Source organism: Fulmarus glacialis, unplaced genomic scaffold (assembly GCF_000690835.1).
Source record: "Fulmarus glacialis isolate BGI_N327 unplaced genomic scaffold, ASM69083v1 scaffold14767, whole genome shotgun sequence".
NCBI lineage: Eukaryota > Metazoa > Chordata > Aves > Procellariiformes > Procellariidae > Fulmarus > Fulmarus glacialis.
In genome coordinates this window covers 7,149-32,322 of record NW_009223918.1, presented here as the reverse complement: position 1 = coordinate 32,322, position 25,174 = coordinate 7,149, and the positions used below count along the sequence as shown (strand labels likewise).

General features: G+C 36.5%; 1 protein-coding gene across 1 annotated transcript; it reads right to left on the bottom strand.

The window, feature by feature from the left end:
- Nucleotides 1-61: 61 nt before the first annotated feature.
- Nucleotides 62-24,828, bottom strand: ZNF654 (zinc finger protein 654). Its single transcript, XM_009581987.1, has 9 exons — nt 24,799-24,828; nt 21,544-21,689; nt 16,891-16,972; nt 14,819-14,954; nt 10,512-10,714; nt 9,603-9,742; nt 4,657-4,798; nt 587-2,912; nt 62-196 (listed from the first exon to the last, which is right to left on the bottom strand). The coding sequence occupies exons 1-9, from the start codon at nt 24,826-24,828 to the stop codon at nt 189-191; spliced, it is 3,213 nt and encodes a 1,070-aa protein (XP_009580282.1). The 3' UTR covers nt 62-188.
- Nucleotides 24,829-25,174: the final 346 nt, after the last annotated feature.

Sequence of the window (25,174 nt, the reverse complement as noted above, 5' to 3'; positions counted from 1 at the left end):
CAGAGCTCCTGTTATTCCTCTGTGAGTTTTGTCTAGAAAATGTGCTTTGTCTTTATCAAGGTCATGTTTTTCTTTAGTAATTTGAGACTGCTTTATGTTTAAGGCCAACTGGGAAACGAACTGATGCTTCTTCATGAAGTGTTTTCTTACACCACTCCTCATTTGATACATTTTCCCACAACATTGAATCAGGCACCTGTAAAAGAAAATGCATTGGGATCAAAATGAAGACTAACCAATGTAAATCGTTCTTTAATCTAGCACTGCTTATGTTTTTCAACATGTTTAGTTTCAAACATGCAAGGAAAGACAGATTGAATTACCCCCTTCTGTTTCATGAGAAGTCTCTTCCATTAGAGTTGACTACCAATTCTCACCACCTCTTTCTTATTCTAAACAGCATGTCCAATTTGAACTTCCAATTTAGCACAGTATTGTGATTTAATTGCCTAAGTTCTAGCATACTACAATTGCTTGGAAGCCGTGTCTGTCTTATCTATTCTATCAGGTTGCGTGTTTTCAAAGACCATTTTCTGGTTGGTATTTACCTCCGAACAAACCAACCCAGAAGGACTGTAAGACTTACTTTCATCATCTGAGTCGAATCCAAAGAGCGTCTGACACTTCTTTTGTGCAAGGTGAGCCTCAAGTGCTTCTGAATTACAGTAGATGGTCAAGCAGTTGCCACATCTAAATCTTTCTGTTGATTTGCTACAAAAATTATCTTGTTCAGAATGAGCATCTACTTTATCAGTCAAAATTTTTCTACGTTTTGGCATGCTAATGTATCGTTCATCAAGATAACTTGGAGGCAACGGTCTAACATACGGTTTTGTTAAGATGACACCATATGAAGTATTCTCTGTTGTCTGATTTGGTTTAGAAGGTAATTGTGAGGCAGCAGCATTACTTTGTGGTATATCATGACAATTCTGTAAAACTGGTAACACTGACCCATTTTCTGTCCTTGTTTCATCTGCCACTCTGTCCAAAGGTATTTCTGATGACTTCGATGATGTTTGATCTAGGTCACTGTGCCCATTGACTAGTTGGTCGCTAACAACATTACAGTTTTCAGAATTTGGCTGTAACACAGGTGTCTTTTGGTCTATTGAACTTAAAACTGTAGCACTACCCTCAGATGAACTTTCATTTCCATTGTGAATTACATTATTTGCTTTCTTCTCAACACTTTGAATATATGTCTTTGGTTCTGTAGAATCCTTCCTTGACTTCCAAGTTGGAATTGGTAAATCTTTTTCAGTTTCAGTTTCTTTTTCATTAATAGATTCATCATCATCTTGGTAACTACAAAGTTCTGAAGGATCATCTGAAGAATCTTTTTCACTGGCATCTTCTGAACATTCTGGTGTTTTATTTAAATAATGCTGAGCCTCATGTTCATACAGCAAAGGGAGCTCCTCAAATAGCTCACAGCACTCTGCGAAATTGCATTGAGCTTTAAAAACACTATGACTTTTTGTATGTTCTGCAAGCTCAGTTGACAGCTTAAATCTCTGATTACAATTAAAGTGTAAACAAAAGTAAACATTTGGATACACATGTCTCTTGAGGTGGTCTATAAAATGTTGAGAATCAGCAAATTTTCTCTGGCAGAACCGGCATTTTCCTTTATTCCATTTCATTATATGCTGCTGCACCTTCAAATCAGTTGGATGAGCTTTTCTTGCGTGTTTATTGAGGAATCTTATCTTTTTAAACACTCTAGCACAACCATTAGCAGGGCACTTAAAGCTTCCTTCCTCATCCATAGCATCAATGTCTTTTTGAGGGCAAAAAGCTCCATTCACTTTATGCAGAATAGGTGACTCTTTACTGGAGCTCTCATCATCTTCGGGCAAACTTTCTGTACTTAAAGCATCAGGAACATTATTAAAACAGCTGTCACTACTATTTTCAGTAGCATCATCCTGGTCACTTAGATGGTTTTCCACTGCATCAAATATCTGTTCTGCATTCTCCTCCTCCACTTGGACCACTTGGTCAGCACTTGGAGCTATTGCAGTCTCTGGTTCATTATCTTTGGAACCATCAGAATTCCCGTTTTCAAGAGACAGAGAAACATCAGAACATTGTAGTTCATTAGGAGCAGGAGCCTGCTGACCAGCCTCAAGAACTGCAGCAAGATGTTGCCTTTCTATCTTCCTGACATGATTCTTCAAGTGCTTCAGCATAAGTCCTCTTTGCCTGAACTTTCTGGTGCAAAGTACACAGGAAAAACTGCCCTTTTTTTGGTGAGCTTGTGCATGTTTCACGATGTGACCACCAAGAAATTCCTTGTTGCATATCACACAGCGGTGCCTTGGTACAGTTTGATCTAACATTTTCGATGCCTCAAGAGCTTCATGGTTCTTTTTGGCATTACCTTTGGACTGGGCTTCAGAGAGGTCTTCAGGGTCAAGCTCCCCATTGCTTACATCTGTTAAACAGACACGTTCCTCACTCAGAGCCCTATACTCTGTTATCTTCTCTGTATTTGCAGTAGAGTTTTCCAGTGTACTTTCACTTAAGCCAACAAAGGCTTTATCCCCCAATAATGCTAAACAATTCTGCTTGATCATTAAGAAATTCCAAAACTCAGGATCAAAAAACAAACCTTTTTTCAAAATGGGAAGCAATTCAAAACGTACACGGTTTTGAACAGAACTAGTGCACTCATTGTATTCTTCATCTGCACATTTATATAAATGTTCAACAGTGTAGTAAGATTCCAAGGTGCGCTCAAGAAAAAAGATTGAAAGAGCACAAATTCTGAGGATCTCTAAGTCATTTGGCAGAAAATGAGCAATTGCTTTATAAATAAGACTTTTCATGTTGGGATCTTCACGGAGGTCCAACTGTAGGGCACATCCACATATCTCAACACATATCTGAAGACCATCTTCACCAACCTGCAGAAAGGAAATTACAGTGTACATAATTATAGAGTATGAATAATGGTATTTTCCTTATGGGCTTACAGAAGTCTACAGCTTGAAAGTAAAATAAGAAAATCAGACCTGCAGGGAAAAAAAAAAGTATAAACAATGCCTAAACACCAACATCCCATGTATTTATATTCATCTACTTGCAAAATATTTAGGAGTTCAGAAAGCATCCTGCTAGTAAACTTCACCTAAAAGCATGTACATTTTAAAGTAATGCTCAAACAAGACTATAAAATACAGATACAAAAATGCTCAAAAATAACATCTGGTTTGCACTGAAAGCTATACAGCTACTGTCAACAAAGCTTCAGATACTTTTGCCACATGCAGTTCTATAGTTAAAGACAATTAATTATTTGGGGATATAAAACAAGACTGCAGCAAATCATATCTGATCTAGCAGTATCTTCTGTGTGCATCTTCATTACCTAGGCTGTTTCACACTATAATTGGACAGTTACTCTATATTTTGTCCCTGTTCTAACTCACTTAACTTGAGTTGCATAAAAATACAAGCTATAAAGTATTGCCCTCAAATTCGAACAATGACCACCAGGGAAACCATAACAACCCATGAGCAAAGGGTTGACCCATTCTAAACGGCTTGACTTTTCAGAATTGACAAACTATCCTTCCAATGAGCAGAATTCCTATTCCACACTTTAGGTTGGGGGCCCTGCCATGAACATGTGGTTTGGAAGGATGATCAGAAACATACTGCCCAACAGGTAGCAGATTAAAGTAAAAAGAGCATCAGGAAGTTTAGAAATAATTAATACCAACATATATTTAAATGTGTGTTAACAAATACATACAATGCTCCATATGTAGTGGGTTATTAAAAAATATGATCATTCAGATGCAAATACAAATAGAAGTTATTCAGAATGTCACCACAAGTATTTTAGAATACATACCGAGATTAAAATCTTGAACAACAGCAAATCATTGCATTTAGAACTGTACAGCAGCACCCATGACAAAATAATTTATAATTCTTTTAGGGCATAGAGTATGAAGGAGCTCTATTCAGTCAGGTTAATGATAAAAAACAAGATCTGTTTGGAAACGACTCACACTCCTGTGTGCAAAGCGTTGCACATTACATCTTTTGCAAATGTTTGTATAGGACAGTATAAGACTAACATCTGAAGCACGAAACACAGAGCACTTTTCTGAAGCAAAATTATGTCTTCTCCTATCTTAGTCTAGCTTTTCCTTTATGTTACATTAAGCGCTTCTTCAGATTCGATTAGAACTGGTGAAAGGATTCAGAACTTAACAAGGGTGAAAGGCAGATACAATGGTATTACACAAGTCCTATTTCCTTAAGGAGCCAGGCTGAAATAAAAAAAAAAACAAACCAACAGATGCATCTTTCACATTTATTCCATGTACTTATTATTAATTCTCCATTTATTTATAGAGCATGACACTCCTCAAACTTACTGCAGACAGAAAGAAAAACTCAGAATTCATTTAAAAAAACAAAAATCTTAAAAACACACAACAGATCAAGGGCAATCACAAAATTGAAGCACGTTCTGGAACTTGACAAAATTTTTTAAGATAATATTGTGTCCTTCCCTACCCCCTCTTAACTTTCCACAAAAAGTGGCCATTACACAATATAAACATCACTTCTCTTTACTTTAACTAGTTACAAAAAGAATGGGGGGGTGGGGTAAAACAAACGAACAAAACTTACTTCATCCTTAATGACCTTCATGAAAGGGAAAATTACTCTGATATTTGTAGCAATTCTTAAAAGCTGGTAGCATTGGTCGACAAATACTTGTTTTGATGGGTTAGATTTAAGCTGCAGTTTACTCCAGATGAAGATCAGGTCCCTATAGGTACAGAACAAAATATTTCAGTTAGATTGAGTTTTAGAACTCTATCACTAAGCATGATGCATTACGAAGAACAACTATTTGCATATTCTGTAACTAAAATCATATTTGACAGCATAATACCAATCTAATTAACACCACAACGGTACACAATGTGCACAATGGAAAATGCAACTTAATTACTTTGTTAAAGCATTCAGGGTATCTCCTATCACTGAGCCAATTAAATATTCAACAAAATATTAATGTATTCAGCTTAGTATCAGAGAACTGCATAATAAAATCAGATGCTACAGCATCTAGCCCTTAATACCAGGCAATAAACATCAGGCTGAACAGCAAGCTCTGTGTGCTCTTGGAATTAAGTTACTTTCAGTGCAAGGATGAGGAGTCCTCCAGGAAAAGTAGTGTTTGAATGTGGAAAATGGGAGCGTTGTAGAAAGCTAGCTTCTGACATGGTCCATTGACAGGAAATATTCATGTTCTCCAGTTATACATATTACAACACAATTTTCTTTTTTTTACTGCTGTCATCACTGGTCTTTCTAGCCAATAGTAGTTACATGAAAGTATCAGGCTCTACAGCTATTCATACATCTCTATGATCTTCAGTCAAAGAACATTTCTGACTGATACAAGGAAACATAAGAATAGATTGCTAAACTCTGCAGCAGAGCTCCTACACAGTTAATATGTTTAGTCTATAAAATACAGCTAATTGAAATTTACAGCCTGTAATTTCTATGCACTTTAATTCAGAGACTCGGAAAGGCAACTGGACTTGACTTTTAGTTATAAGAAAATTTGCCAGCACAAAGATTTTACACAAGAGTAGATATAGTTAGCACTAGGCAGAAATCCCACCATAACATTACAATGAAAACAGAGGACCAATTGACTTTCATTTTCTGAAGGAAGACACTTTTTATTCCACCAGCCCCTTCCCTCAGAAAACACTAACCCAGTTACTGACAAAATATTTGGTTGATCTTCGAGTCTCTAGTCTGTGCCAGATATAAATCAGACACACCTTTTGAGATTAAGCTTGTCTAGTGAGGTCAGTGCCTGCATGAAGGGAAGTGACAGAACTGCCTATGACAAAACACCAACTTCACTTTTAGATTTAGGACAGCTCTACAATTCTGCTTGACATTTTAAGAGCTAGACAAGAAAGCTGGATTGTTTTCTTTCATTCAGAACCCAGGAAAACTGAAGTTGAAAGAAACATCAAGCTTACATGGGGGAAACTGAAAAGGGAGTTCTATAAGCAGCTCTACCCACAAAAAATTAGTCTTACAGGTTTTTTAAAAGATACAAGCTGTTCACCTCTGCCTTTATCAGGCTGGAAATCTAAATTCTTGAAAGTCTTTGCAAACTTCACGTACAAGTTTGAAACTAGTGTCTTCGTGCACCAAACCACTCATAAAAATTCAGTAAAAGTCTCAACCTGAAGTACAAAAGAAAGAACTGAACATTTTTGCTGTTAAATGTTACAGCAGTTAAATAATACAACTTACTCTCTGCTTTGTCTCATACCATTTCAGAGCAAGCCATTTCAACACTAATCCCAGTTTAAGAAAACTCAAATTATTCTTCTGAGACATTAGTGGTTAAAGTGGCTTGCCATGTCTTCAGACAAGTATAACAGCTGGTACAAGGAAAGAGCTGGAAAAAGAATGGAGAAAACTAGAAGTAGAAGGAACAGCTCCATGGGTGAAGAGCAAGCTGTTAAATCAGTTTAACCACCATCTGACTAGACACTGACGTGAAATAGTATTTTAGTCTTATTCCTCCATGTAGACATGGAGGCTTCTCCTTCTCAAGCACATTTCTGACTTTGATAATCATTAAGGATTAAAGCATTCTTGAAGAGCTGACTGGACTCTATTTCAACCACTTAAATGCTTTCGATACCAACTTTAATGCTGAAGTCAGCAGCACTTGAGATATTTCTGTGTCACTGACTACAATGCAGATGATAAACCTGAGATAATATAGGCAGGGGTAGTTTTCTATTTGCTCAATTATTATGGCATAGTAGTATAGTACTTAATGACATTTACTTCTTGGATAGTATAACTTAGTTCACACCGAGGCCTGGGCTTAAACTATTATGGACATGTGTTGGGGCAATTTAAACTGAGATCACAGAACTCGGTACCTCTTTACCAGAGGCAACCAGGTATTCCAGCCTGTTAACCTCCTGCAAAATATCAAACCTGTTGCGTGCCTCCATCAGCAACATAAGAGAATGGTTAAAGCCGCCCTACCTTAGCTAGACCTAAAACCTTTGCTATTGTTGATAAATAGAAAGTCTATCTTTCCTTGGGTATAGATAGCACACTTTACCAAAATGTTATCCAATTCACAAAAACTACCTAAAGGCCAAAGACTGATTGAATGTGTGGGAAAAATTCCTTGACTTACTGAATTTACTGCATAGGAACCACTTGCAGCCAAAACAGCATTTAAAAATTGCCTGGCAGAGAAGGCAAGCCATTCTGCTACGCCTGTTCCATCAAAATTTTGGCTGTCTTCCTGAAGAGACATCACTTTTTGATATTAGAAAGTCATTAATCACATCATTATGGACTGATCTCTTACCAATACCTTGTACACAAATATTTCTAGTAAGATCAAGCACAGCTTGCTTTGTGATTAATTTGTAAGTGGGCTTTCACTTCAGAAAAATAATTCACATCATCTGAATATAGAATTTATTCTTAACATCAGTGAAAACAAAAATTTTGTGACAGAGCTGCTTAAAGTCCATCTTCCTCTGAGATAATGAGAGCTAATGGTTTCAGTGTGAAGATTTCATATAGGCTGCTTCACATGAAGCAATAGCAAGTATCTGCTATTTACAACTTTCTAATCTATTTTGATATCTTATCTTTGCTAGTAGTGTTTGCTGCTAGATATGCAAGGTCCTCAATTCCAGACAAGGCAAGATGATTTATGCTGTGCTGAAGACATTAAAAACTTCTCTAGGAAAAAATACATGATGTGGGTTAATTTAACCTGGCTCCTACTTCTTCAAATATTTGAATTATAGTCATGTCTTCACAAGCTTTGTTCCAGTTTACATTATCTATTAAGCATTATGCAGATTCTTCTTGTTAGGTACACAACTTTTAAGGCTCAGCATCTGTAAAGAATGAAACAGCTGTTCTAGCTGCACAGACGTAACTGCTCTGAACTCTTTCAAAGATCCTCAAGTTCTATATTCTGAACAGAAGATTAAAATACTAAGAGATGCCAAAATGGTTTCCTTGATAAACAGATATCAAACAGTACTTTAGTCTCTTCTGGAATTTCATTTTTGACATCCACTTTGCCAGAACATAAGGACAGACATCTTGTTTTGAATAGCAATTTTCAAAATGAATGATGCAAAGCTTAATGATCAACTGGGTAAGAGCAAGGCTAATGTTATTACAGCAAAAGGTATAAAAAGTAGGTTTAATTCCAATATTTAAAATGCACTTCTTGAAAGACTGGATCCCCGAAACAGGAAGCACTAACCATGTAACTAATACGTGTAGCTTACATCTGCAAATTTCCTGATAAGTAAGAAGTCTGCAGATGCAGCATTTGGCAGGAATCAGCAAAGCCGGATTCCATTCCAAAGTTGGTTACTGGGCTCACAAAAACTATGTACCTTTTTGGTTGAACCTCTTCATCTGTCCTATGGGGACAGTCATGCCCACCTTTTTCTGGACAGACTGAATGAAAAATGCCACTAGGTATTGCCAATACATTGTACTATAAATGTATGTCATAATCATATTTCCAAAGGTTTTGATTCAACGCAATCAATTACTCATGAATAGTTAATGAAAAATTTTATTAACAAACCAAGCATTATCATGTCTGACCTTCATTACTTTCTGAATAAAAAAAAGGAGACACATCTTAGTTTTCAATTCCCTGAAATATGGGAACAGGGAAATCCTATATAGATTCTAAACTCTGTATTAAAATTAATTACACAGATTAATAATTTGATCTCTATTGATTGGGAAAAAAAAAATCAAATCCTTGCTGACTAAGCCTTTTTGCTTTAACTACATAATCAAAAAAACAAATTAAGCATACTTTACCAAGGAATGCAGATGTTACTTTAGGTACAGAAACTATACAGGCTAAACAGAAGGATTATCTTCCTTAGCCATCTTTCAGTCCTCAGAATGACGAAATTTGTTTTGACAACTCTTTAGAAAACACTTCTTAGTCATAAAAACGTCCAACTATCAAGCTGATTCAGTGTGTATGAAGACATTCTTACTTAAGTGTTTTCTAGAGGACCACCATTTATGTTATGGCTCCGTTTATGAAGTAAAAGTTTCCATAATTCATAGCACATTTTCAGAACCATATATTCTTTTTAGACACATTGGTGACATACTACAGTTCGGTTATTATAAGCAGTGTCATTTAACTAGCAGAACAGCAAAATATCTGCATTGCCAAAGAGTCTACAGACCGTATATTGTTACACATTGCTAATAATAAATGCCATATTTATAGGTATTTACAGCCTAAAGTATGTAAAGGCTCACCCTTCTGTTAATTTGAAACAGTTAGTAAGTGTTATGTACTATGTAGGCTACCACTGTACATGATTGTGTGTGAAAAAGCAACAGGCATAACAGATGTACTAGGAATGTTTAAAAATCACGTTAGAATGTTTTTATCTGGTATTTTAAACTTGAGCTACATCTCAAAGTTCGATGAGTTTCATTTTGGCAATAAGCATTTATTATCTGCTAAGCTGCTTCACCAGAAATAAAGTATTTACCATATACAATACATGTCCCCATTTTGAAGCTGTGGGACTAGGAACGATTCACATAGCTGTAAGGCTAAGGTAGTCTTCCCTTCTTTTTCAGTGTTGCAGATGATCTCAATTCCACTCTTGCAATCAGTCCTCAACAAGTGCTATACAATTAAAATAAAATCAATTTAGATAAATTTGCTAACATGAAATAAAAACCTATCAGACCTTGCTATATTAAAGAAGCTACTGAAAACTTCAGGAATTGTTATTAACACAGGATTTTTTTGTAACAGCTTTTGTGTAGATCTGTAAATAGAGATTTTGGAGATATTTAGAGTTCTTTCATCTTTCTTAGAGTAATGACAATCAGAATAATTGTCTGAGAAATTAAAAGACTATACAAAAGCACTTTTTTGCACGATGGTAGCTTGTTCTTAAAACAAGGTTAAGAAAAGCATTGTTATCTAGTAAGTGCTATCAGTGGTAAAAGTAGGGCCACATTCAGCTACAGTGTCATTTTACATACTAGGGCATCATTAAAAAAACTTTAAGGCTAACAAAACTATATAACGTACAAAACACTGAACTGACATCAATTAGGCTCAAGTGCTTTTGCTAGAATAATCATCAATAGTAAAATAGTCAATACACTGAAGTTACAAAATATTAATGACTCAAGTTACTTAGGGAATATATCTACAAATAAATTTGACCAAAAAATTGCATTTAGGTCAACAAGATTTGTAGGCGCTTAATATTTAACTTTTCAAAGCTTAAGTCAGCACTAAGGTAAGCAACACCGGTGTAGTTGCCTGATTTTATGACATTTGGTTCTACAAAACCAGAGTTCCATATGCTCCTCTTGACAACTTGTATACAGCAAGTATAATGTACCACTTCATTAAAAAAATGTATACTGACAAACAATACCTCCTGGAATAGCTGATCTTCTAATGGTGACATATAAAGACAGGTGAAAAGAGCTTGATGGAAATACAGATCTTTACTGATATCTGGATGATTTATGCAAGATTTGATAAGAGCCATTGCCTCAGGGATGCGTTCACAGGCAATAAGGTATCTGGCACGTAGTTCAAAGAACAGTGGATTTTCAGAGCTTAAATATTTGTTAACTGTACAGAAAAGAAAGATTTAAAGGTAATTAGAATACGAAGTCCAAACAACAAATATATTTAAATGTAATGTTGTTTTTAATAGTGCAAAGTCAACAAATAAAATAAAAAAGGCTCTGCTAAAGAAGCTATCATATATTAAATTAAGTACCATCAAGAATCTGTCCTTCCGCTTGGAAACAGAAGTTGTTATTTTTCTTACACCAGTAATCTAATTCAGTATTTTGTTTCTAACAGATCAACACAAGGTGCTGCAAAGGATTAGTAAAATACACACTATATAGAAGCAGATACGAACATTTTCAAGAAAGAAAATTCCCTCCTTTCTCAGCACTGGAATCTGGGTGATTGTCAGAAGTATAGGATCGACATCACTTCCAATGCTATAATTATAAATATTTTAAACAACTCAGGATACTCATTACCCATTAAAGTGGAAGAGCTTGGAGTAGTGAAAAAGTTAACTAGAATTCACATGCTGTTGCTTTAAGTAGCTTTGAACACCTTGATTTTGCTTGGAGAAGTGGAAAATATACACTTTTTCTTCCTCTAAAAGTGCTACTGGGCACAATTCTAAATCCCTAAATACCTTTAAATTCTAGGCCCTGATTCTGGAAATCTGTTTTTCAGATCTAAAAGCTAATCTTAAAACTAACATTTGAATGAAATTGTTTCAACTGAGATACTCAAAATACTTAACACTTAAGTAATTGGGAAATTATGAAATGCATAGAAGACATGCTTTAGATCTCTATTACAAAAGCACACAGATTCTAGTATTTCTTAGGATTAAAAGTTAAAATATCACTCAAGAATACAAAATGCAATAATGCTTTTATTTTGAGAATTGTTTGCATCTTGTCAAGTAAATGCACACTCTGAGGTGTTAATCGTGTGTTATGTAATATATTGGACAATATGGCCTGATCTTCCTCTTACATTTTCAACAGCTACCTTAGAAGAGTTCAAACCCCACAATTTCTAGTGCATACCCTGTAATACTGTACAGTGTTTCATATTTTAAAAAAAGAAAAAAGAAAAGAGATTGTCAATTTAAAGTCAATGAAGGCTAGAAGTGAGCATGGGAAGTTTGCATCTTAGAAGGAACCTGTATTAATAAAGTTAAAAGCAACTTAAAGTGACACTTAAAACGATTAAAAAAAATAGAAGTGTTCACTGAAAACCACGATCTGAACAGCTAAGAGAAATTCTTTTTTCCCAAAATAAAAAGATTACTTGTATAACAAGCTCTCACTTAAACTTTTTTTATTTAAAGGACACTCGGTTTGAAAGATATTCCTTACGCTCAGAAACAGGATTTCTCTAGCATCTTTGTTTTTACACAAGCTAATGGTACTATATACTAATGAACATTTAAGGAATATTATTCAAGGTGATACAAGGTTAGATGAGATTTGTTAATAGATGTACCGTAAGGTCCACCATAAGAGAAGATCTCATTACCACTATCCATTAGCACTTCTGGGTACAAACTTAGTAAAGATGACGACTGAAAGAAAAGCTAGTGTCTAACAGTGGTCATTAACTGCAAGAAAAAGTGATCATATAGAACAATCCTTAAAGCCGAGTAAGGCCTCTCCTTTTTTGAATTAACATACTTACAGTAATAAACCCAATCATCAGTTTCACATGCAAACATTACCCAACAGATTACTGAATATTCACATTGAAAAATTAGGCCAGAAATACTTAGCTTTTGTTATGTGCTAATGTTAAGAACATGCTGCACATATAGCAACTGGCTGTAACATCCCTTCCCTTCAAACGAGGGAAGATTGCAGTCCACAAGACAGGTTAATTTGCTACATCATTGCCACTTTCTGTGTGGGGAACTCTTAGGTCAGCATGCCCCTCTGCTCCATAAATGAGAATCCCACTTCCAGCAGCACGAGCTCCCAGGGAAGGGGGGTCTCCTACGCCCTCCAACCCTGTTTTTAAACAGACTGCGAGTTCCAGCTACACCACTGGCAGGATCGTGCTCCCTCCCTGTAGTGGAATGCCTTCTTTTCCCAAGGCAGCATTTACAGTTCTTCTAACCCCCACGAAAAAGACAACTGCTAACTATAGTAGCATTTAGCCAAGTCTGTGATACGTTAAAAATGGCTTGGGGAAAACAACATCTATTCTTGTCCAGCCAGCATGTGCAGTGCTTTGCTTTAGAGCCATGGATGCCAATGATCAGCTTAGAAACTAATTAACTGCTTAGATCTGAGTGCATCTCTGTCTACAATACTCTTCTAGAAGTTTACAGTAGGCTGCCTTATTGTCCCTAATCTACTAGAAGTTTATTGCTCCTATGTTTCAACCCTGCTATTTTTCTTTAAACCCAAAGACTGCCTTCCTTTCCAGCCATCTCAAAATAGACTGCAACATCTCAAAGTATACTACAATTCATGTAAAGACAGACACAGCAAGGTTTGTCTTGGCCTACACTTCTCTGTGTAATTAATGAATCCAAGACAGGATTATGTAGTTCATACAGTACATATTTATCAAATTGACTTTTGCAAGTAATGGTTGGTGATTCAGCAATAATAGGCAGTTTTCCTAATTTAAAATAGTGATGCCTGAGGGAACTATATGGCCAAGTTTCAAAACATACACCAAACACTGCCGGCCTATAAAGCAGCACAGAATGTATAAGACTTCACCAGATTTTAGAGGAAATGAGACAAGAAAGAAAAAGCTTCCAAAAGATATTATCTAAAATAAAATGTTTGTCATCACAGATGAAATATGTCAAGAGGGTATGTGGGGATATCAGAAGATAAAAGGAGGAAGAATACGTCAGCAGAGGGGAAGGAGATGTGGCCTGCAACAAAAGGAAACAAAATGATCACCTAGTGACAAGAGGCAGTCTCATTCCTACTCTGCCAGGTTAAAACTAAGTAAAAATCCTCAAACTGTTACCCATCATACAGAGGCTTCATGATGATCAAGGGAATCATTAAGGCAAAGGACTAAACTAATTCTTTGCTGGAGAGATGGAGATTGAGACCTAACTTCAGATCATAACCACCAAAACTTTTAGAGTTCGTCATGCAATGCAGAACAAAACAAGGATAACCTTTGTTTTCATTTTGTTTCTGTAGGTATTTGACTAGAATTTTATCAGATATATAATAAAAATCATGGGTAAACTATGTTGCTCAAGTGCTTTCTTCACAAGAGAGACAAACAACGAAGACTACCCACTTAATCACGTTAATTTGCTATCAAAATACTTTCTCTGGTTAAGGAGGCAGCTCACTGAGCTATTTTGACTTTATAGTCCTCATTCATTACAGAATGAACACATTGTCATAAACACAGTAATGAATTTGAATCATGCATTTCACCATAGTAACTAGAAAAGAACTAGTATTTTCTATCATTATCAAATAGAAACAACTTATAAGAGGTCCTCTGTGAACACTGCTACCAAGTATGTCGCATAAGATGTTAGTAAAGAATTTACTGTAAATTGGATATTTTCCCCTTATGAACTTTCATTAACATTCTGGTAATGTTTGTTTCCATACACTGTTAAAAATGCTGGTTTACTTTGCAGGCTGAACAGAAATCTTTCTCCTACTCCCAACTCTAGGAATTACATATACATAAACAGAAAACAGCTATCAGGTGTAGTCACAGGCCTCATTCTAAACAGAACCAAGAAAAGCCACAAGCCCGAGTATTTACAATTTAAAAGAAAAATTAAATGAGTCAGAGTACCATGAGACAGAAATACATATCAGGTCCTCCCCTGACCATGTTACTTCAGTAGCCTAACTGAAGTCAAGTCACTCTCCATGCTCTTCCAGGGGCTGAACACCTGGATTTGGTAAATGCGTTTGAGAAGTAACTGCTCAGTAGCCTCTTGTATCTGAATAATCTGATCTCTACACTATAAAAGTAGACTTAAACTACTAGCAAAGAAATTCAGTTTTCTTTCAAATAAAAAAAGGGACCAGTACATTTACTACAGAAAAACAGTTACATTCTGTGCAACGCCAGCTGACACCACCTGACCCTAATATCAAAAAAAGCATAATTTAACACATTTTTCAGTACTCTAAAAAATAAATGTGGTAAATGAAATACCTAATTCCTGTGATACAGGCTTTGCTTTAAGAATTGCTTGTAATACTGGATCCTCCCATGGTCCACCATCTCGAATGATGCGAGTCACTAGTTCCAGGTTCATATTTCTGTATCTATTTAGAAGGTTCTGACATTCCTATACACAAAATCAAAAACAATTAGAAAGAAGAAAAAAATGTTGTCTAAAAAAAAAGGCCAGCCAAAAGACAAGAAACAAGAAAGCTCACACATGTTTAAATATTTCCTCACGCACGTTTAAATGTTCCAGTCAACAGTTCAAGCTACGAAGTTTTTTATTGACCAGGCCTACACAAAGCCTTAAAGCAACAACTTATATTCTCTAAAAACAGTAATACAGAACTGTGGAAGCCAGAATGCTCATGTCTTCTGTTGGCACGCAGCAAGAGCCTGTCATTTGCATAACAATGCAAAAATGCCTTTCCTTGAATTAGAGATATTACTGGCATAGGCTGTGGGAGAAGTCTTCACCTCATGCTACTCTGCACAGATTTAGACATGTTGACGCTGGATTTGTGATCCAGTGATGGTGTCTGAATTCTATGATGGAAAAACTGAATTAAGCCATGTGAGTCACCAGCCCTCAAGCAACCATTTTTCTCCAAATCTCTACATAACAGAAATTATGCTTGCCTAAAATAATGTTTTAGCCACCCATGATTTTCACATATACCAAGTTCCCCTCCTTGTTATTTGCTGACAGAAGTGTCAACATTAATGTTAACCAACAGTAGAATTTTAATCACAAGAAAAAGGTATCTAATTTTGAAACAAAAAGATGTAGCTGAAGAATGGCTTCTATGCACAAACAATTAACTTACGCTTTTTTTCTTAGTTTCAAGTCAATTTTTTTCTTTTATATTCAGATGAATATGTTTGATGGTAAAAAATGGTTAAGTAACTGAAACAATGGTTTTCACTACCAGTTTAATTACACAACTGATTCAGAAATTCTTTATCTAGAAAATTATGTAAAGATATATTTTAATACATTCATTGTTTAAAAGTCAAAGCAATTGAAAATTGTAATACAAAAGCACAGAGAAGAAAGTATTATACATCACACCTTTTCCTGAATACTTTCTTGTTTGTAGACTGTTTTTGAAAAGCACTCATACCAGGACTGCCAAAATGTCCCATTACGCTTATGCAAGAGAACCTACCCATTCCTGAGGCTGCTAAGCCACTCCTTGACCCCATTCTTCCACCAATTCTAATCAAGCATGTAATTGCTGCTAGTTTGATAATTAAGGTAAGTAGTGCTGACACATTAATTTGTAGCAGCAGTAACAAACAGATATCAACATAAAAATATCAAAGGGATAGCTATTCTTCAAACTGCAGTTCCATGATCAGTATTAACAGAAGAAACAACCCTGTTCTCCATTTCCCTACAACAAAGTTTCCTCTCATGGTGGCACAAGTGCTTGTGTTCCCATGCAGTGAACTCAACTCTCAAAACCAGTTCAGGTCAAGAAGACTTATCTGGCAAAAAAAAGGTAAGATTTTAAATCCAGGATCATTTATACTATGCAGTTTTATATAGCCATACAGAATCTTGTCCCAGTCAGGCCAAGAGTACAACAGTTTTAAACAATGTGAATTTATGCCAACCTGGAGAGTTCATTAAGACAGAGCTTCAATTTCAAATTTACTGTTTAAAACCGCAGAGGGAAACTTGAGGTTTCATGTCATGAACTGGTATGCAACACTGGATGACATTAAGTTCTGATTAGATATAAACAAGCAAAGCTTCCCTCTTTTATATGGGAAACACACAAAATATGTCTTTAACAAGACTGGTATTACAAACAAAGAGAAGTACATTTTACTTAGTCCAAGTAGATTGAAATAGCAATACTGATGATAAATGTAAGAATAAATGGCTTTCCCTTCAAATATCCCTTTTTTTTTCCTTGGGGTATAAATGTAAGCAAAGCAGCTACCTTCTTTCACTATAATGGCATGTTTCCTCCAGGTTATATATTCATAAAAGCTGTCTTTACATGTACTAAAATAATATTAAAAGTTTATATGAAAGTAGGCAACACTACCTGGATTGAACCTAAAATATCTTTCAAAGGATCTTCATAGAACTCATCCTTTCCAAAGAACAGCAGCAATTCAAAAAAACTCCTAAAAAACAGAAGTAGTGACAAGTCAACCAAACTAAAAATGTTAATTCAAAAAATGAAACTACTGAAGTCTATTAGTTCTCACAGCACTGAACACAAGATTAGGACTTTCATAAGTTCTAGACCCGTGCCCATGCCAGAGTCGCTCTAAAAAGTCTGGCTAACACCCACACTCTCTAAATGCAACTCATATTTCAAAAACTTTACGTTGGTCTGATTTTTGTGCTGGATTTTGACAGTTAGGCTTCCACATACACACCCCAAACACATTTTTCATCAGGCATCAAGTCATGAATACAACACAGCTATAGATAAACTAACAAGACTAACTTAGTAATAAAACAGATTATACTTAAGTACAACTTGAAATCCCTTCTGCTGCACCTTTTCCGTAAGTTCACGACATTGAGACTGACAGTATGTGCCTGATCTTCTCCCTCAAGAACTCTTATGTCCTCCATACTGCCGCTCCCCATTCACCATACAAAAGTGAACCTTCCTTAAAAACCAAAGCATTTGTCAGATATGCAGCAATTTTGAGGAAGAAAGAGGACAACTGTAAAATTGCTATAGTATGCACAGTGTATAAGAAGTTACATAAGGAATAGTAACTTCACATGAATGCAGATTCCCAACAATTCATATTTCCAAGTATGATAAGTCCTTTCTACTAACACATTTTATTCCATTTCAGCCTGTCTTGCCGTAACGCCCACTGAAGCCTCTTTATGAAGATGCAGGTTTAAAGGCGCTACTAATTTCCTATTTCCAAATAAAAGCCTTTTGCTATTAGTTTCATGTTTCCAAAAGAAGCCTCTGAAGATTATTTGCAAAGGGAGATCTTTTGTGCAAATATGCAAATGGAACTACGTTCATCTTCTGTGTGGCATTCGGACGAATTGATAAAGCTTCAGTTCTACCACCAGCAAGTTTTTAACCAAATCAGGTCTATGTGCAGCAACATGAATTCACAAGTGTTACCTCAAAAGAGGTAGCAGATAAGGGGGAAGGCAGGACTGATGCGTTCAACGGCAGCCTAGATTCAAACTGACTTGGGGCCTCCATGTCTTCCATCATCTTAAAATACTTGTCTAGCTTTTTTTTTATTTTTAATACAGTGACTGAGACAAACAATCCCAATAGCAGAACCAGAGAGGTTGGTAAAAAGTAGCTTTCCAGAGCTCAAGTCAATTTAGGTCTTCACTTACAGACGCATACTTCCAGATAATACTTGCAACTCAGTCAATTCAGTCAAAAACTAGGTAGTTGGATCTCATGGATCTGCAGGCAGCTCCAGTGCTCCTGCTATTGCTCTGCCTTAAGATTCTGAGAAATTTAATTTCTATTCAGAAAAGGTAACTACCAAGTACTGCACTAACATAATCTGCAATTGCTGGTTGAGAAAGTCATGAGCAGCAGGCAATAACTGAGCAACTCTCAGAGGGAAAGATAGCACTGAAAGAGTACTGAAAGAAAAACTGGGCATCTAGGGCGTTTTAGAAATAGCACTGAACAGCAAAGGCTTTGGTCTCGTAAGAGAAGAAATTATAAATTTTTTTTTTTTTTAAGATTATTCTAGACATTTTTTCCAAATGAACAGGGAGAATAAGGAGAGGGAGAAGGTGGAAGATGACTCCTGAGAGAGGTTCCAGCACTCTTCCAACCTACAGGTTTTTGAGTCAAGATCTTGCTGATGGCAATTTCTTTCCCAACTACAGCATTTAGTCTTTTGTTGCGACAGCTCTTAAATAGAAAGGCATATTTTCATGAACAGCTGGACAAGAAACTCCTTTGCAGAACAATTAAATTAGAGTCAAACGTCAATATATTTGAAGTTAACATCCAAAGTATTCCTACAAAATAAAATGTTTCCTTTTTAATAAAGCTAATTCAAAAGAAGTTAAAGAGCCGACTTAAGGCAATTTTTCCTCTCAATAACATTTTCAGAAATACTGTGGATTAAAAGATCTTAATATTCACATAAACAAAATGAAGTTTTGTATGGGAATAATGCAAAAGTATCAAAAAATTAGGTTTCCTTTAGATTATGCTGCAGTAATTTTTTTCCTAACCAGTGATAAGCTATGCCAAAAACAGACCTAGAAAATTTAAGATACACATTCATTATGTTCAATGACAGAATTTTTCTCCAGATTAGGTCCTTGAATCTCAACTCAAATATGGAAAGAAAACACAACCAGTACCCAAATAAGTACTTTGTTCTGAAAAACATTCTCTCATTTCATGTTGATAAACAAAATTTTGCAGCATACTTGACTCTCAGGAAAGGTCAGGCATGAGTCATGTCATGATCTGGAAAGCAGCCAAACTGGAACTTAAATAATAAGACAAAACCAGTTATAGCAAATGATGCATGCATCTGTTTTTATTTGCTCTGACTGATTTAAAGAGAATAGGATCTTGGAAAAAAAAAAAAAATCTGGAAATTAATAGTGAAAAAGTGTAAACTAGTTTTCTTCCCTGTCAGTGTACCTGCTCCACACTCTTATCAGACTAATAAAGGAAGCTATCAAAATATTTATACTTCCTCATCACCAATCTCCATTCAGTTAAAATTACTATGGTCAATTCCAGCTTGGCCCTGTTATCTTAAACCAGTCTGCAGCACTGCACATCCACATTTACATCCATCCATTTATAATAATGGTGCTTCGAGATTTATCACATCACTACTTTGATATTACTGGCATCTGAAGATTGCCTAAGAACACTAGGATGCTGGCACCATTATTAAAACCCCCTGATATTAATGGCAATACAGATGCTGCTTCATTTGTGATGAATAGCAAGGCTAGTAAGTATAGGAAATGCAACAGTCATTACTGTTAATAGTTTATTGTCTGGTTACCAAGGAAATCTTACTCAAGTATGACAAAACAGGCAGATTTTTGCTCTCCAAGAACTAAGACTTAATATACACCGAATTTTCAAAAGAGATTCAAAAGCAAGGTTTCCCAGATAACTGCAACTACTAAGTCCCAGGATCCCTTCATGATATCACATGAAAACTACGTCAGTCAAGCAGAGTCAGAAGGAAAAATAAGCTGGCATTCTAGAATGGAAGAAAATCTCAGTGAGTAAACCCAGCTCCAAAAACCAAGATAGACAAGGGTAACAGGAACTCAGCAACCAATTCACTTCTAGATTATCAGGAAGTGACCACTCTACATACAACAAATACCTGAATTTCTACCTTCTTCCCTCCCAAGCTTTGACATTTAGAAGTATATAAAAGCATGGTTTGAACTTTGAGGTTTTTTCCTAAAAATTAGTGAAAAAAACCCCAGAGGTCACCATGTTTTGATGCAACTGCTAGTCATTCTCTCATACTTGAGCATTCCAGTTTTAAAAGTCATGGTCTTACGAGTCCATAAATAGTCCCATGTCAAATGGTTTCACACACACACACAAACCAGTAAATCTCTTTGGTGAAGTTTCACCAACACTTAAAGATAGCATATACTCTGTAAGTGTACAGAATAAAGCCTTGACTCCTATGTAATTAGTACTAATAGCTCAAGAACAGCAGAAAGCATAAGCAACCCAGTCCTCCCGACCAAGTAAACTAAGCGAGGAAGACTAGGAGAGCATTCGCTTCTGATGACTAGATGAGACAGGAGCAAGACATTTCCGCACAAAATTCTGAACTGAGATACCAAGCTGTATTTGAAAGCACTGTTCAACAGGAAAGCAGTTTAACCAGCTGGACAAATAAATCTGATTTACTCAAACCAAACTTGCAATAAAGCTAGCTTTTAGGTTTTTGTCCCCATCTGCTGAGAGAAGATCAAGTACATTGCATCTCAGCTAAGTATATCTAACTCACTTCAAGATTTTTTTTTTTGCTTCCATTCAACACTGAGGTTTTGAAACTTGAAAGGTAGGTTTTTAGAGTAAGAAAAAAAATGGGGCTTTTACTTATCTACTGATCATTACCTTGACACTTTCAGCCTTCATGTAGGAAAACCACCAATGCATCAAGAAAATTGAGATTATAGCAAGATGTGTGACCTAACATTCTGCAATTCTTTAAGTTGAATATGAATTCCCATAAGCATTTTGATGACTCAAACATTAAAATCCATTTTAACATTGACTCATTTCTTAAATACCACACGAAATTTATCTTAATAAATACTTAGCTTATTACATCACTAGAGGTAGAACAGTAAAGACTTTAGATAAATTATTTACAATTATGTACTGTCAAAGGTTGGTCTTCAAATACTCCAAAATAAGGTTTTCCAAAAAGAAGTCTGTATGGTGATCACTTATTTCTTGAGATTATTCATTTTGCCAGAAAACCCTTACAAACGACACAACATTGTAATACCCGATGAATATTTAACAAGGACATAAAAACACTAAACTAAATTCTAGATTTTGTATCCTCAGTTAGCAGTTCTTGGTTCCACGTAGCTATGCCACCTGGTAAAACCACTCTTAAAAGCTCTGAGGATCTCTGAGACCCTATTGCTCTTATAAAAGTAACATAGACAGTCTATGTTGTAAAGCAAGTAATAATAATAAAAAAAAAAAAGATGTACTTACAAAGCTAGGCTACTCAACACATATTGTACGTGCTCACATTCAGCTGGGAATGATACACAGGCAGACGTGAAACAACAGAGCGCCGTCTGAAGCACCTGAAGCTGAGGCAAAGGAACCTGCCATCTTCCAGCATAGTCTTCAACAACCTAATGACAAAAACATTGAAATATATACTACAATGGAAAACATTCTCTTTAGTCAGAAATAATAAGTAGTTAATACTGTGCCTGCTTTATCTCCCCTCCTTCTCCCTCAGAAGTAGGGTTTGTAACCAAAAAACGTGAACATTTTATATTACCAGACCAAAAAAATAAATAGAAACTTTATGACCTACATTATAAAAGATATACCACAAAGGACCTTCAACTATTCTTTTCAGAGGGTAAGGCAGGAAATACTTTCTTCTTACCTAGTATCACAGTAGATATTACACTCTGCTTTTAAACACAAGTTTTTATTTCGCAAGAAAACACAAATTAGAGAGTCTATAACAATATCCAGATATTCCATTCTAAAACTTTCAAAAAGGGGAACGACTAGCCTGCACTTTTCTAGCCTTTATGTCAGCAGAGAAAAGTACAAACATACCAGTCACCCTTTCTTATCTGATCAAATAAGTAAATTTGGGGGGTTTTATCCATATGATGGAACTAAGGCCCTGATCTACAGTTACGGAACTGCATCACTATTTATAGAGAAACATGAAGGTGAAAAGTAGGCGTTTTAATGGAGAAAATGGAGAAAAATCCTTGCCTAGTCATCTAGTCAATCTTGTTTGTATTAATAAATGCAAATTTCTGGCATTGCCTATGCCTACATTGGGAGGCTCCATAACCCAGCACCATCTATATTTCTACACCAGTATCCCTACACTGAAGTCCTCTGAAAGGCCCAGTCCATTTAGAGCACTCCATGTATAAAACACACAGCACCGAGTTCAGCATGAAGCACAGCAATAAAACAAGATGTCTGTAAAGGCACCCACCAATTCTGTGACGGACTAGTCATTATGCTGCAGTCCCCCAGCAAGTAGAAGGCCAAGGGCTTTGGGTCATCTCTCCCACTTTAATCAACGGCTAAGACGCGACTCATAGGCAGTATTCTAAGCAGAGACTGAAAACCATATTTCTTCCACACTCTGGCACACAGCTTATCTCATTGCACTACAGTCAGGCTCCCTTTGCTCACTTACTCTTGCTTTATTTTTTTCATCATAACAGCACAGCTTCAATAAAAGCAGAAGAGTGGACTAACTGCACTTCAGGGCCTGGGCACTCTTCTCCAGCTGAAGAAACCTAACTGAGATCTCCTACACCCTGAGAACGTGAGAAGCGGGTGGGGAAACACAATGCCATCAGCCATGTTGTAAAGAGAAAGGTAAAGCGCTCCATAGCATACAGAAGAGACAAGTAACTGGCTTCAAGAAAGCGATGAAGTGCCAATCCTAGTTACACCTGGCCACCTATCTCAAGAGCCAGGCTGGCCAATGAAGCATAGACTAAACCAAAAATCAGCTATATCCCTCTTCAGGATTTCTTTTTGACTCATAAGTCTGTGAATCCCTCTTAGATTTGTCTAATTCCCCATAAACTAAATAAAGGGCTTGTAAGTCAGGTTAAGTGGCCTACATTTTTAGTTCCAACGCTGCGTGCCTAACTTTGTTTAAGGCTCTGCAATATGAACAGGCCAGTGTCCCATTTCGGACAGTTTGGTTGTACCTGCTCCAAAGCAAAGCAGTTTCTGATAACAGGACCAGTAATTTTTTCTCCTCACAAACAACAGCTGAGACTGATTTATATTTTGTAAGTAGATTTTGACTTTCCACCAAATTTATTTCAATTATTCCTGTTTGAAAATCTTTTAGCTTAATGCAGCAAATATCTAGGTCAACTGGAAGAGAATTAGCAGACTTGTAGATAAACACTCTTCCTCTTACAAGGAAGAATAAACACTTTATAAAATAGTCCTGCCTCACACATCTATTGCGAGTTCTCTGAAATACTTTTACCAAGGTCCCTTGGATAGGAAAACACAAAAGCCTTAGGAGAAACAAAGCAGACAGAGAGAATGAACGTCCTTTAGTGGTTTTAGCTTCCAAATGGTCAAAGGTAGAAATAAAACATCAGTTCCCACCATGCTGTTTCACAACACTTTGACCTGAGAGGCACAGTATAGATATGTTCATACAAGATTTCAAGCAATGAGACAACATTTTGTGATGATACTGGGTTTTTTTCTTGGCAGCATAAAGTGCTAACTGTAAAGAACTATAGAAAGGATTTATGACAGTGAGCGATGAAATTCAGCATAAACAAGTGTACAGTGGTACTTGGGGAACAAAACAATCCTAATATGTAATATGATAAACTGACAATTACCACCCAAGAGCAGGACTGTGTTATTATGGTAGATGTTTTAATGAAAAATCACCTCAATGCGCATCACAGTGGCCAAGAAAGCAAATTAAATATTAGGAGAGTAATAAGATAAGACAAAGCAGTGTTATCTGCTCAAAACCACAGCACATCCCCATATCTATAAAATTGCATGCTGGTTTGCTACTACCCATTCCTATCTCAAAAGAGAATACAGAAGGCCTAAAAAAAGCTTCGAAGGCAGGCAAAAAATGCTACGTAGCGAAATAAATTTCACATAAGGATCAATGCAGCTAACTAGGACGCTTTAGGTTGTAAAGAAATGACAAGTGCAGGGGCGCACACCAAACAAGGTTGGCAAGCAGGATCAAAATAAATTACAGGAGGTAGTTCTTCAGACAGTGTGCAGTTAAGCTGTGGAGCTCCCTACTAAAGGGATGCTGTGGATGCTGCATAGCTAAACGAGTTGAAAGAGGCCACATGAGCTGAAAAAGATACCCACCAAAAGTTACTAACTACAGTAAATTAGCTGAACTGAAAATAGTTAGAGAGGGGAAAGTTACTGTATTTGCTTGTCTCGCTCTTTGGTTAGGCATATATGAACTTTTGATAAGATTCTGGTCCTAATGTCAGTATATTGCTTCTGCAAATAATCATCATTCAAAAGCAATACAACAAAGGCTCACACTGATGATAATAGTTAGACATTGTAGTCTCTGAAAGGTGCAGTCCTACTGCCCACACTTTATAAAAGCCTATACAGTCCTAATAGTTGCCTTTGCTGCACCTACAGCACTCATCTGAACCCAAAGCAAACTAGTTCAGGAACTAACTGGCAGAGAACAGTCTCCTCTCCCAAAAAAAAGCCACCAGTCATCACCTGCATCCGTTCTCCGAACTGGCCCGCCATCCTACCACAGAAGTACCAGAGGCAGCGCAGAAAGGGAGACGCCACAACAGCAACATTGCCTTAGTTAGGCAGTTGGTCTGCAACTCAAATGTATCCACAAAAGATTCACAGGAACAGCTCCGCCCCCCGCAAACTGGTCAGGAAGAATATGAATAGCATACTTTTTTTCTGAATATGGATACCTGAAACCATGTATTTATCAGTCCCGGGGGAGGGGGGGGCAGTCTAAAATTGGTCAATTCTCAGCAGCCTTGCAACAATCACCAGTAAGAGATGGGGTGGGGGGGAGGAGGGTGAGAAAAAGCTAATCTAAGTACGAAATAAATTCCAAACCACACTCCACACA